This window comes from Danio rerio, chromosome 1 (assembly GCF_052040795.2).
Source record: "Danio rerio strain M-AB ecotype USA chromosome 1, GRCz13ab, whole genome shotgun sequence".
Taxonomy (NCBI): domain Eukaryota; kingdom Metazoa; phylum Chordata; class Actinopteri; order Cypriniformes; family Danionidae; genus Danio; species Danio rerio.
In genome coordinates this window covers 23835613-23848760 of record NC_141021.1, presented here as the reverse complement: position 1 = coordinate 23848760, position 13148 = coordinate 23835613, and the positions used below count along the sequence as shown (strand labels likewise).

The following is a 13148-nucleotide window of genomic DNA, read 5'->3' as shown; positions in this document are numbered from 1 at the left end:
GTTGTTTAAATGAATTGCTTAGCAATGTATTTTTTACCAATCCAAAATTGAGTTTTGATATATTTTCAGTAGGAAACCGACTCAATATTCTAACTTTTTCGGCAGAAAAATATCTTAAATAAAAATGTAACATAGAACAGAGTCACAATAAAATGTAAAAACAAAAAGAAAACTCACATTCTCTGATGCATGACAAAACAAAACTGAGGCACAAGCTGAGCACAGGCATCATTTTGGGTACTTAATTTTTTTTCCAATAAAATTTCATTTGAGTAAACGAGGAATTCATTTCACAGTGACTCAAACCTGTGGCTTTTTTTGGATGTAATTGCTATTTTAATGGGCTTCAGTGCTGTGTCCGCTGGACCAAGTCAAATGTGTTGGGCTTAACTGTTACGAATTGTAATTTTTAACGTAAATGCCGTAGCTATTTTTGATCAGCCTCTATCCTCGTGGCCACTGATGGCTCTCTCGCAATTATAATAATGTATGTCATTTCTGCTCCATCCTTATGCTTTATGTGAATGGGCTATGAAATGGAATTAACACAGACATAATTGGCCGTTTAAAAAAAAATCTCTTGGACATAAAAATGTTTTATGTTTAATCAGCGTTAATAAAAAATTATTCAGCAAATGTTTTTCTTATTTGTCAATAAATGCTCAAAATCCATGAAATGTGAGTATAAACAGTAAATTCTTGTTAGAGACTCCAAACCATGAGATTCTGAACCCATATGACTTCTTTTAACATAAAGATAATATATTTTGAGAGAAAAACCCTCAAAAAAATCTGTTTATTAACATTAAAAATAAAAATGTACACAGTATTTATTCAGCCTCAAATGGTTCCAAATCCTCTGCTTTTTTATTCTGAAGATATCTGAAAACCTGTAACCATTGACTTCCATAGTAGGATAAACAGATACTATGAAAGTCATTGCCCATGCAGGCACAGGACGTCAACAGGGTGTCAGTACCCCAACATCGTGGGGACATTGCGTTATGTTTGTAAATCAAAATCGGGTTGATTTCAGAACCCAAGATCAGGCTGAAGTAAAGATGTTACAGCTTGACATTGTTTGGACGTTACCACTATGACAGCTATCAGATGTTGGATTTTGGTTGTCAGTATTTGACCTCAATATGACGTTGCTTTAAGATGGTGGCTCGATGTTGGATTTTGGTCACTTTCCAACACAACCTAAAATCAACCAAATGTCAACATCACTTGACATCGTTATTGGACGTCAAATCAAAACGTTGTCAAAGAGCATAGAATCACCAAGAGGTGACATTCTAGTGCAATTTGGGAAACAGCTACTAGATGGTGCGGCGGCCATTTTGGAATGAAAACTCCAATAGAACAACAGCATATTATAAGTCTGTAAAATAAACTATTAAAAGTGCTGATGATTGTGATAGTAAGTGTTGTATCGTCGTCTTTCAGGTTGTATCTCAGCTTTAATGCACTTTTTAAATAAATACATAAAAAACAAAGCAGCTGCTTGGCATCGCGACAGCAGTAAGAACCAATGCACAGCTGACCGCTTTCACTCCAAAATGGCGGAATCCGGGGTTGTTGCCGGGCACTGCTGTTGCAAAGGAATGTTCTATTGAGTGTCGCCTCTTGGTCATTCCAAGCTCTTTGATGTTGTCTTTAGATGCTGGCTAGACTGGCTGGCTGGCTTTTTGGTCACCTGACGTCATGACCTAAATGTAACCTAATATGAATTTCTTATGATGTTGTGGTTACAGGTTTCCAAACATTTTATATAACTCTTCTTTTGTGTTTAAGAGAAGAAAGAAACACACTGGTTTGAAACAAGTGATGTGGTGAGTAAATTAGGACAGCATTTTTGGTGAACTGTCCTGTTAATCAAATTTTCACTTATCCGTACTTTCAAAACAACTTTTGTTTTGTGTTGTTCAGAAAAATAAATAAATAAATAACATGGACACACTTTATTTTGATGGTCTGTTTGTTGAATTTAAGTTTTATTGCATCTACAAGTTAACTAATTCAGGTGATGCAGTGGCGTAGCAGGTAGGGCTGTCGCCTCACAGCAAGAAGGTTCCTGGTTCAAACCTTGGCTCGGCTCGACTCAGTTGGTGTTCCTGTGTGGAGTTTACATGTTCTCCCTGCATTCGCGTGGGTTTCCTCTGGGTGTTTCGGTTTCCCCCACAGTCCAAAGACATGTGGTACAGGTGAATTGGGTCAGCTTAATTGTCCGTAGTGTATGAGTGTGTGTGTGTGAATTAGTGTGTGGATGTTTCATAGAGATGGGTTGTGGCTGGAAGGGCATCCGCTGTGTAAAAAGGTGCTGGATAAGTTGGCGGTTCATTCCGCTGTGGCGACCTCGGATTAATAAAGGGACTAAGCCGACAAAAAATGAATGAAAAGTTAACTAATTCTCAATAAATTATAAGTAGACTGTTAGGTTGGGGTTAGGGTTATGTATGTGTAAGTTGACATGCACTTGCAAAGTTTCTTATCGTCAGTTAAATGTCTGTTGAAGGAGAAGTGTCAACAGATATTAAGCAGACAGTCTACTAATTCTCAAATGGACCATCAAAATAAAGTGCTACCAATAACATTATATGGTTTAGGAATGACTTGAGGGTGAGTAAATGACAGAAATCTCAATTATTGCCGAACTAAGTTTTACACCAGCTCTTCAAAGTTCAACTTAAGCGACTTTCAGTTCCTTGTGGACACTGTTCTACTTTAATTTAAAAGGGTTATCTTAAGCTTGATGGGGTTCAGAAAACTACAGTAACTTTCAACTTCAACACTCTGCTTTGTATCTTATATATTTCAATGAGGGTTAAGTCCGTTTAATTAATTGAAGCAGGGTCTTGCTATCCTTGGCTAACCCCATTAACAGAGGAGGCCATTGGAGAGTTAACTAGTTGAAGTAATTAGAAGAGGAAAGTAAAACAAGAGCCATATGCACATGAGACAGCGGCACTGAACTCCCTGAGTGTACATGAGTGTGTCTGGGTTTAAAAAGCTGACTTTTCTGTAATACTTACTGCATTCAGTCTATTCCATTCTTGCTAAACTTTGTAGTTTAACATTGTCTGCAAATGTCTCTTTACAAAATGAGGTTGTAATCAATGTATATAACAGTTAAAGGACTAGTTCACCTAAAATTGGACATTTACTCTATCTTAAGTGGCTATGAACGTTTATGTCTTTCTTTCTTCTGTTGAACACAGAGGAAGATATTTTGAAGTAAGCTGATAACCAGTAACTACTGACATCAATATTAGTGTCACCGGATGTCAAGGGAGCGAAGACAAGAGGTTGGATCCAAATGCAGTTTTAATGAAAAAGATTATTCGTGCAGGCAAAAACAAATGAGGTCAAAAAACAAGAACTCAGGTATCATGAAGGTCATCAAAAATGCAAAAACAAAGCAATGATCAAAGTACAAAAAGTTAGAAAACAATCATCAAAACATAACTAGAAAAACTAAACAGGACGAAACTCACTGAAACCATACAGGTACTGACAAACAAAGATTCCACCTAGACTGGTGTGTGCAATGTGTATAAATAGTCCAAACAATTGATGATGACGATATTCAGCTGTGTGTGATTAATGGTGACTGGTTTGTGCAAAGGCATGCTGGGATATGTAGTTCATGAATGACATGTGTAGTATGCCAGCGATCTTTCAGGAACAGATTGCTGGCTATGTGACAATTAGAAAAATATTGTTATAAATATACGGTTATAAATAAGACATATAAACGTTGATTTTAATAGTTTATTAATCATTTACTAACTCATTCTGAATGATCCTAAAAACCCTCAACTACTCGTAAATACAACTGGTTTGTAAATAATGCGATACTTAATTTAGTAATGAAAAATAAATCATTTACTAAGTATGAAAATACAATTATTAAGCACATTTTAAATGTGGTTATAAGTCAAGAATAGAGCATTTGTAGCTGCAGTTATAAACTGCTTACTAACATTTATTAATGTAGAGTTAATGCTTAACAGATAATGAATTCACTATTTGCTAATGCTTAATAAATGATTTATAGTGTGTAGTTATTATAAAGTGTTACCCATAAATCTATGCTAAGCTAAGCCATACTTAGGGCATACTCGCACTTTGCTATCTGAACCGTGCCCAGGCCCAGACCCTTTAAGTGTCCCTGACCGTTTGAGCTCAGGCACGGTTCAGTTGACTGGCCCTGGCCCGGTTGGAAGAGGTCTGCCTGAGCGCGGTTCACTTGGGCTTTGGCGCGGTACGCTTGTAGTGTGAGTGCAAATCACGCCTGAGCCCAAACCTGAAGATGAGACGTGAGTTATACGGGACTGTTTCATGTGGATTTATTAATCATTCTTACTCTTCAATGAACGCAAACTGACATAGATTATTAACGATGCAAACTCCTCACTGCACGACATCTGCAGCTTTAGCAAACCTCCTAAATCCTGCAGCACGAGGACTTTATGATTGTTTATGGCCGTTAAAAGTGGCTGATCTGTTCGGCAAAATGATTGACTGCGTGTAACTGCTTCGCCAAACCACTAAACCAATATAACTAAAGAAATCTCCACTGTGCTGAGTAAGATTGCTTCTTACTAAACAGCGCATTATTGATGAAAAAAAACATATTAAAATGAGTGGCTACAGAATTAAAATTCTTCAAAGTATTTTTTTCATGCTCAACATAATAATGAATCTAAAATCAGTTTCAAAAGTGAAGAGTGAGAAACACCCTTATTAACATTCACAACATTCATTAACATTCAAATTAATTGTATACATTTAAGAAAAATGATGAAATGTTACAATTCGAAGTGGAAGGCATGATTCACAAAAAATATTTATCCTGTTTGAAATAAACCTTTACAGTATATTTAGGTGCAACCGTACTGTGTTCTTAGTGTTCCTTCAGACCTGTCTGGCTCCATCAGAGTGCATTATTTTAAAGTGGCTCCATTTTCCACTTGACTACACCTGGTCTCTTAGGTGATAGTTTATGATGACCTCTAACCTTCAGAGTTATGTTTGGTGCACTTAGAGGGTCCACTAGGACATCACTCTCACCCTGAGAAATGTGCTAAAAGCAACTCACACACTTTCAAAAAACTTACATTCAAAATATACTGCAAAACAAGAAATAGAGTCAAAATGACACTCTAATGTAAACAAAGAATGCTCAAATATGAGTTTATGCTCAAAATATATGCTCAACCTTTTTGTTGAAATTTTATGTATATATTAAATACCTTTAATCCAACAATTAGGTTTGTCTATATTTTACCCAATTTTTTGGTTGAAAATGATTAAGGACATACAAGTGAAAATTTTTTTTGCCCATTTTAATATTACAATTACATACAAGTGAGACATTACATAAAAGCAATAAGCTTACCATATTTGTATACTTTCTTTTAGGATAATACAGTATTTGATCAAGGTAACATTACTTAAAAAAACCTGTAATCTTAAAAATAAATAAATAAGATAAGATTTAAAATGACCTTTAAAGTTGTCTAAAGTTTAAAGTTGACCTTAAGTTTACAGTAGGACATTTATGTGGTAAAATCAACTCAAACACTTCCCATAAAACACAAGAATATATTATTATATACTACACTCTAAATAAGGACGAAATATGCTCAAATATGGACAAACCCAACATTTGTGATAATAAAAAAATAATCATTAATCATTAGAAAGAATCATTAAGGAAATAAACCTACAAGATTTGTCCATTGTATTGTTGTTTACATTACCTGACAAGTACAATTGGGCTATAAAAATATGTTGTCATTCTGACTTGTATAAGATCCAAAACCAACTAGCAGATGCACTTATTTTACATTTTTTTTTATTTTATTTTATTGTTATTGAGGTCAAAATGATTAGCACACCTGTGAAATTTGTTGTTAGAAATTAGTTTTAAAATGTAATGGGGAAAAAACCCTTCTCTAAACAAGACTTGCAAAATATTTATAAAGGGATTAAAATATCACATGGAGGGCTGAAAATTCTGACTTCAACAAAGAGTTCAGATGCAAAAACCTCTAAATGGCGTCTGAAATTTTCTTCAAAAACAAGTGTTTTTATCAGACTTCAGTATTTAGGTTCAGTAATTTCACTTATATGGCAAAAAATAAGTTCTTTTCTTTGTTGTTAAAGTGAAATAACTCATCATAAACAAAGAAAGCTGAGAATATACTCATTTTTGATGGAAATTTCAGACAGCACTTCATAATATAGAACTCTTCATATATAAATAAATATTCATAAAAACGCAGCAGATTTGGTAAACTTAGCTTGGATTGTTTTATGGATATCAACTGTTTTAATCTATGTTTGCATAATTGTAATCATCATATATCAATCAAACACTGTTGCAAATACAAACCACTTGACGTTTGATTTAAAATGTTATACTGCATGTGTTTCATTCTCTGTAGTTCCTCCTCCACCAATCCACTGTATTATGAATGAGATCTGTCCCCGAGTCCCACCCAGTGCACTGCATACTAAAGTAGATTTCTATTCCTATGTCTCTGTGTTTATTTCTGTATGCGTGTTTGTGCAGATTGTTTCTCGTCTAAAGGAGAAGACAGGCTCTTTCGTCGTTTATTCAGGAGGTATAATCAGTTCATTCGGCCAGTGGAAAATGTGTCTGACCCTGTTACTGTGGAGTTTGAGGTCTCCATCTCACAGCTTGTTAAAGTGGTAAGAGAAACCTTTGAGTACCCAATGCATCAAAACACTTTTTTGTCCAGTATTAATAGAGAATCATGATATATAGGAACTGTTTCAGTTTTGAATATTATTAACTAATATTAATTTAGACACGCTTTATTTTTAACTTATTATTAATGTTTGCTTTTCTCAAAGCTCATAATACAGTTAGTTTTCCATTCTTAAATGAAACGTAACACTTAACCAAACTTTATACTAACTAACTATATATTGTTAATTGTTGTTATTTAAAACTTAAAAATAATATTTTCATTTTATAAAGACACATTAAAAACAAAGTGTGAATTTTTTTTATTGATTTATGTAAATATACAAATGTTTCACATGCATATTTTGAATGTTATATTTGTGTTACATGTGCAATCATCAAACACTTACTTTAATAAAAAAAATAAATTAATTAATAACACTGATAAATGTAAAAAAAATTTTTAAAAAAAAACTAAATATATTTGTATTTCATTATGTAACCTATACTATTGGGATGCCTAAGAAAATAGTTCACACACAAAAAAAAAGGCATTTTATTCAGCATGTACTCACGCTCAAGTGGCTCTAACCTTTTTGAGTATTTTTTCTTTTTTGTTGAACCAAATTGAAGACATTTTTAAGAATGCAGAAAACCATTGATCCATAGTAAGAATAAACATGCTAAGGAAATCTTTTAGTTTAATTATTATTTTTTACATTTTTCAAAATACCTTATTTTCTGTAAGAAAGAAACTCAAACAGGTTGGGAACAAGTGAAGAATGAGTTAATAATTATCATTTTTGAGTGAATTATCCTTTTAAATTCATTTGTAACATTTAAGCATGATTCATTCATTCATTGTTTTATTCATTCAAACCACACCTTTAAATTTTAATACTGGCCGTTTATGTGTAATAATATTAGTTTATCAGTGTTTTCCTGCATTTTCAGTCTGTTTTTAACAAAATGTACCTTTTATGATGTATGTTTTGTGACAGAGCTTAGCAAACATTCAAAACAATGCTCTGTACAAAATGTATTTCATCATGCATGGGTAAAAAGTTTTTCATTTGTGTGCTTGAACATATGGTATTTTTTATCAGTTGAGAACTTGTGAAAACTTGTATAAAATGCTTTAAATTTTAATAGGCTGTTTTTTTTTCTTTTTTTTCTTTTTTTTTTTTTTACAGAATTTAACTCAATTTTATTTATAATGCACTTTAAAACAGCACAGTTGACCAAAGTGCTGAAAATAAAGAGTAAAACAAAGCATAACACATACTTTAAAATACATATAAATAAACATAAAACATAAAATGTCAGCATCTCATGCTGCGCTAAAAGCCAAATTGAAAAAGTGGGTTTTAAGAAGAGATTTAAAAACAGTAATGGAAGAGGCTTGTCTAATATACAGAGGCAGCCCATTCCACAATTTAGGTGTGGCTACAGCAAAAGCTCAATCCCCTCTGAGCTTTCGACTGGTCCTGGGCACACCCAGGAGGAGCTGGTTGGCTGACCTGGGTGAACAAGAAAGTTTGTAGAAGACCTCAGAGAGGCAAAGAGATGCAGCATCATTCAGAAACTTTAAAACAAATCAAAGTAACTAAAAATGGATCCTAAAATGCACGGACATCCAGTGAAGAGGAGATAAAACCAGGGTGATGTGCTCGTATTTGCGTGTGCCAGTAAAAAGACGCACAGCTGCATTTTGAACAAGTTGCAGTCGACAAATAGAGGACCGACTCAACCCAAAATAAAGTGCATTACAGTAGGTGGGTGGTTACAAAGGCATGGATTGCTGTTTCAGAAAAATGAAAGATGTGAGAAGCTTGTTTGGATTATATGGATGTCTCTGGTCCATGTTGGATTGTAGCAGAATTGGTTTAGAAATGATCTAAAACCCTTATCTGTCCTGGGGATGACAGTTTTCGCATGTACTGTTTAATGCACTGTAAAAAGCTTAGTTTAGTTTAGTTTACCAAAAAAAAGTTAGTAAACCTGCCTTAAAAGTAGGCAAATCTGTTATAACTTTGAACTGTTCAGTGACAAGGTTAATTCCTGCATATAGTTAATTTACTTATACATTTTAAGGTTATTTCTTAAGTTAACTAATCACTTTAAAAATGTAACCTCGTCAGTCCTGCACCACCTAACATGCTCCGAGTTGGTATCGATTCGATGATCTTCTGCATGGGAGTCAGTTGCTCTACCAAGGAGGCTGAAGACCATGACCTCTAGTGTCTGTCGCTAGAGCACCTTTAGACAGGTCAGAGGTGTGAGGTTTACCTACAAAGCACTTACTAGCTGGCCTCTGTTACAAAAGCAATAGGTTTACTCGTTACAGTAAGTTATCAAATTACTTTTACAGTGTAAACAAACAAGTCTGTACACTATAAAGTACATATTCTGGATGATTTTGTTCTAACAAAGTACTACCTTAATAACCATTAATAAGCAGCAAATTAGGAGATTATTGAGGCAGAATTCATAGTTAAGGGTTTGTTAATAGTGAAAACTTTACCTTGATGGGGCACTATTATGCAAAAATCACTTTTATCAGGGGTTTTAACACAGTTGTGTGGCTATAATCTGTAAAAATAACCAGCTTCTAATGGTAAAAAAATGTATTTGTTTTGATTTTTATAATCACACATCATAAAAACAGTCAACCAAAACACTTTCCCTTGTGCATATCATGAGAGGGGGAACGCCCTTCCCACTGGTGACGATCTCTCGCTCATTAGCATAGAGGTTTTTGTCTGCCACTATGCTGACACATTGGCATTTGTAACTCTGCCCTCTTTTGAAAAGCGCACAATCTCCTTTGAATGTAAAGCGGCAGTCACCAAAATGGCAAACTTAGGATCAAAGCCTAAAAGAGGCAGTTATAAAACATTATCTGTGTGGTATTTTGAGTTTAAACATCACATATGCTCATGGGGACATCAGAGACTTATTTTGCACATTGTAAAAAGAGGCATAATTGGTCCCCTTTCAAATAAAGTTTAACCCAAGCCAAGTTTTGCTGTGTTGCTAAAGACAAATATCCATCTTTTGTTACAATACACATCTGATTAGTTTATCTATAATATATAAGATCTTTTTTTCCTATTTTCAAAATGGAAAAAAGGCATGATTAGCTTTGCAGGTGCCTTTTAGTGAATGGAATTCTGTGCTGTTTTCAGTTGTTGTGAGGGCTTTTTGTTTCATTTACTGTGGTCAGATAGAGCAATTGAGTTAAAAGCCTTCGTGCCCCACTGTTACAGGAAGCAGTGCAGACTCTGTGCTTTCCCCGGCGTCATACAAATCAGCACTCCTCTTAAAACTCCTGGATTAAATTTCCACTTCACCGGGGAAAGCAGCCAAGATTATCAGCGCACCTTTATTCTTGCTTCACTAAGACAGACACCTAAAAGATTAACAAGCCATAACCCACCACTCTACAGACTACAATCCTGGATTATAGATTATACTCCCTCACAGGATTTAAGACATTTTGCTTAGCTAGCATTTTTTTGCAGATGTTTTCTTGTGAGTATGCAGGAGTCATTATCGGTGCTGAGGGTCCAGTATGCACTTGGAGCTACAGTAGATGAAATAATGATGAAAGTACTTCTAGAATGTTAACCCTCTATTCTAAGCTTATATCAGATCCTTTTTCCCCTGAAGGCAAGAGCTGTATTGATTTTATTCCTAGAACATGTTATATCTTAAATAATACAGGATGCTATCTTTGTTTCTGATTGTTTCTATCTTTGCTTTTGCTCGTGTCTTCCTGTCTATAGGATGAAGTCAATCAGATCATGGAAACAAACCTTTGGCTGAGACATGTAAGTGGAGTGTGTGTGTGTGTGTGTGTGTGTGTGTGTGTGTGTATGTGCAGCACGTAGGCCTTGTGCATGCATTTCTGTCAACAAAAAACAAACAAACATCCCATCCTCTTTATGTCTTGTTATGCCACTGACAGAATGAATGCACCATTGCGCAAAACTGTGAATAGCACAGGCATACCTCAGGAAGGGGTTGAGTAATGCAGAGAAATAAGAATTCAGTAGATATGTACAGGGAACAAATGAGGTGGTGGAAACAGGACATCGTGCAAAAGAAAATTTCTATAATGGAAAACTGAGAGGCAACACAATTATTACCTCTGAAAATGAATGGAAAGAAGGAGGTTAAAAAGATGGAAATGTATGTGCAGGAAAAGAGTTTAACTAGATCAAACAGTTCACTTTATTGTTTTAATAATATGCTGAATAATAATAGGCTACTGTTATGAAGACTTCATAGTCAGCAAAAATTGTTTTGGTAATTATTTAGTTGAACATATAATTTAGAGAAAATGTTTTTGTTTCCCTTTTATGCTCCAAGTATAATGCGTGCATCCTATGAGCTTGGATTTGTATAAAGTGCTGCAGTTTTATTTCAAGTTTTACAGTGAAAACACTTTTTGGTTAAATAAAATATGTTTGTTTACTCACACTATTATCTACGATGTAGATGTATTTTTTTAGTCTGTAGAGCATACAATGTTTTTAACTGAAACCATAGTCCAGGACAAAGGCTTCTAAAATTAATAAAATTAAACAAATTACTGAGTAATGATGCATGATCATATGGTGCTGTTTTTTATTTGTATTTTTTATTTAGCACAACTTGTTATATACTTCAGACTACTTCAGTATTTAAACCTGTAATATTCATTTCATACAATTGATGGATGGTTTACTAACATAATAGTTTTTTATGTTACGTCATTGGTTGATTATTTAAACAAACACTTGAATCAGATATACTGACATCTGTCTTAATTAGTTCGCAAAAATTAAACAGACTTCCCTTATTACACAAGTCAATAACTATTCACCTTCAGCAAGGCTATGTTTTTGTTCATTGAAATGCTATTTTAAACTCTGTTTAATGGTTAATTCATCCCAAAGTTAAAATTATGTTATTCATTACTCACCCGTATTCATTGTTCCAAACCCCTGAGACTTTTATTTATCTTCAAAATGCAAATAAAAAATTTTAGGTGAAAGTTTCATGACTCCAGAAATTCCAAAAAGATATCAAAAACATCTTTAAAACAGACCATATGCCTTCAGTGGTTCAATCTGAATATTAAAAAGCAACGAGAATACTTTTGTGTGTAAAAAAACAAACAAACAAACAAACAAAAAACTTTATACAGCGGTTTCTTTTCCACAGTATCAGTATATTGTGCACCACACAGTGATGTTGGATGCTGGTGTGCAATTTCCTTTGTTTGAAACAAAGCACAAGTGCATCCAAGGTGATAAAGTATGTTAGAAATGAGACCCAGTGTGCTATACTGCATACAATACTAAACTGACAATACCTAATATTACTAAGCACATTCATTTATTTATTCATTCATTCATTTTCTTTTCGGCTAAGTCCCTTTATTAATCAGGGGTCGCCACAGAGGAATGAACCGGCAACTTATCCAGCATAAGTTTTTACGCAGCGGATGCCCATATAGCCACAACCCAACACTGGGAATACACTCTTGCATTCACACACATACACTACGGCCAATTAAGCCTATTCAATTCACCTGTGCAATTCAAATGTGTTTGGACTGTGGGGGAAACTGGAGCACCCGGAGGAAACCCACACCAACACTGAGAGAATATGCAAACTCCACACAGAAATGCCTACTGAGCCATCCAGGGCTGGAAACAGCTTCGACAACACCTCCAGAACCTGGAGAATTGTGCATTATCTGTTAATACATTAGCATAAAGCTATTAAATATCTTTAGAATGCAATTTGTAACAATGGGAATTTATTAGGGGTGTAATGATACACTCAGCTCACGATACGATGTGTATCACGATATAATGTTTACGATTCGATATGTATCACGATATTTGGAATAAAAATTGAAAATTAAACTGAAATGCAAATTTTACCAAGTATATTATTTTTAATGTATTTCTTTTGTTTCAACTTGTTAAACTGAACCTTCTTTAAGAAAATAAATTAAACAGGCCTGTCTCTGGAAAATAAAACAATTTAAAAACTTCTTAAAAATATTATTGAAATGACAGAGACAAAATTAAGGAACAATTTAAGTAAAAATGCAAAAAAAAAATAAGCTTTCTATTCAATTGAATTTAACAGTAAGAGCTTAAGGCTTTGCTTGGTCACTTGCGTTTTTTGTGTGTGCAAAAAAAAAAAAACACCATATCGCGCTCACACCATATCGGGCCTCGGCGGCACGCTTACGTCATCGCTGCTGCGCTGTTCAGAAGCGCTCTCTATGGCAAGCCTTTTTAGCATTTAAAACTTTGTTCTGACTCCATAAATATATTTAGAGATATCTCTAATTATATTTTGACTAGTCATAACTATAATTCGACTAGTCAGAATAACAATTAGAGATATCTGCAATAACAAT

General features: G+C 34.3%; 1 protein-coding gene across 2 annotated transcripts in view; it reads left to right on the top strand.

Annotated features, from left to right (window-relative positions):
* Positions 1 to 13148, top strand: part of chrna6 (cholinergic receptor, nicotinic, alpha 6) — a 33595-nt gene that overhangs the window by 9571 nt on the left and 10876 nt on the right. For both annotated transcript variants that reach the window (NM_001042684.3, XM_087235723.1), the window contains 2 exon segments: positions 6584 to 6723; positions 10510 to 10554. In NM_001042684.3, coding sequence (NP_001036149.2) covers positions 6584 to 6723; positions 10510 to 10554 — 185 coding nt within the window.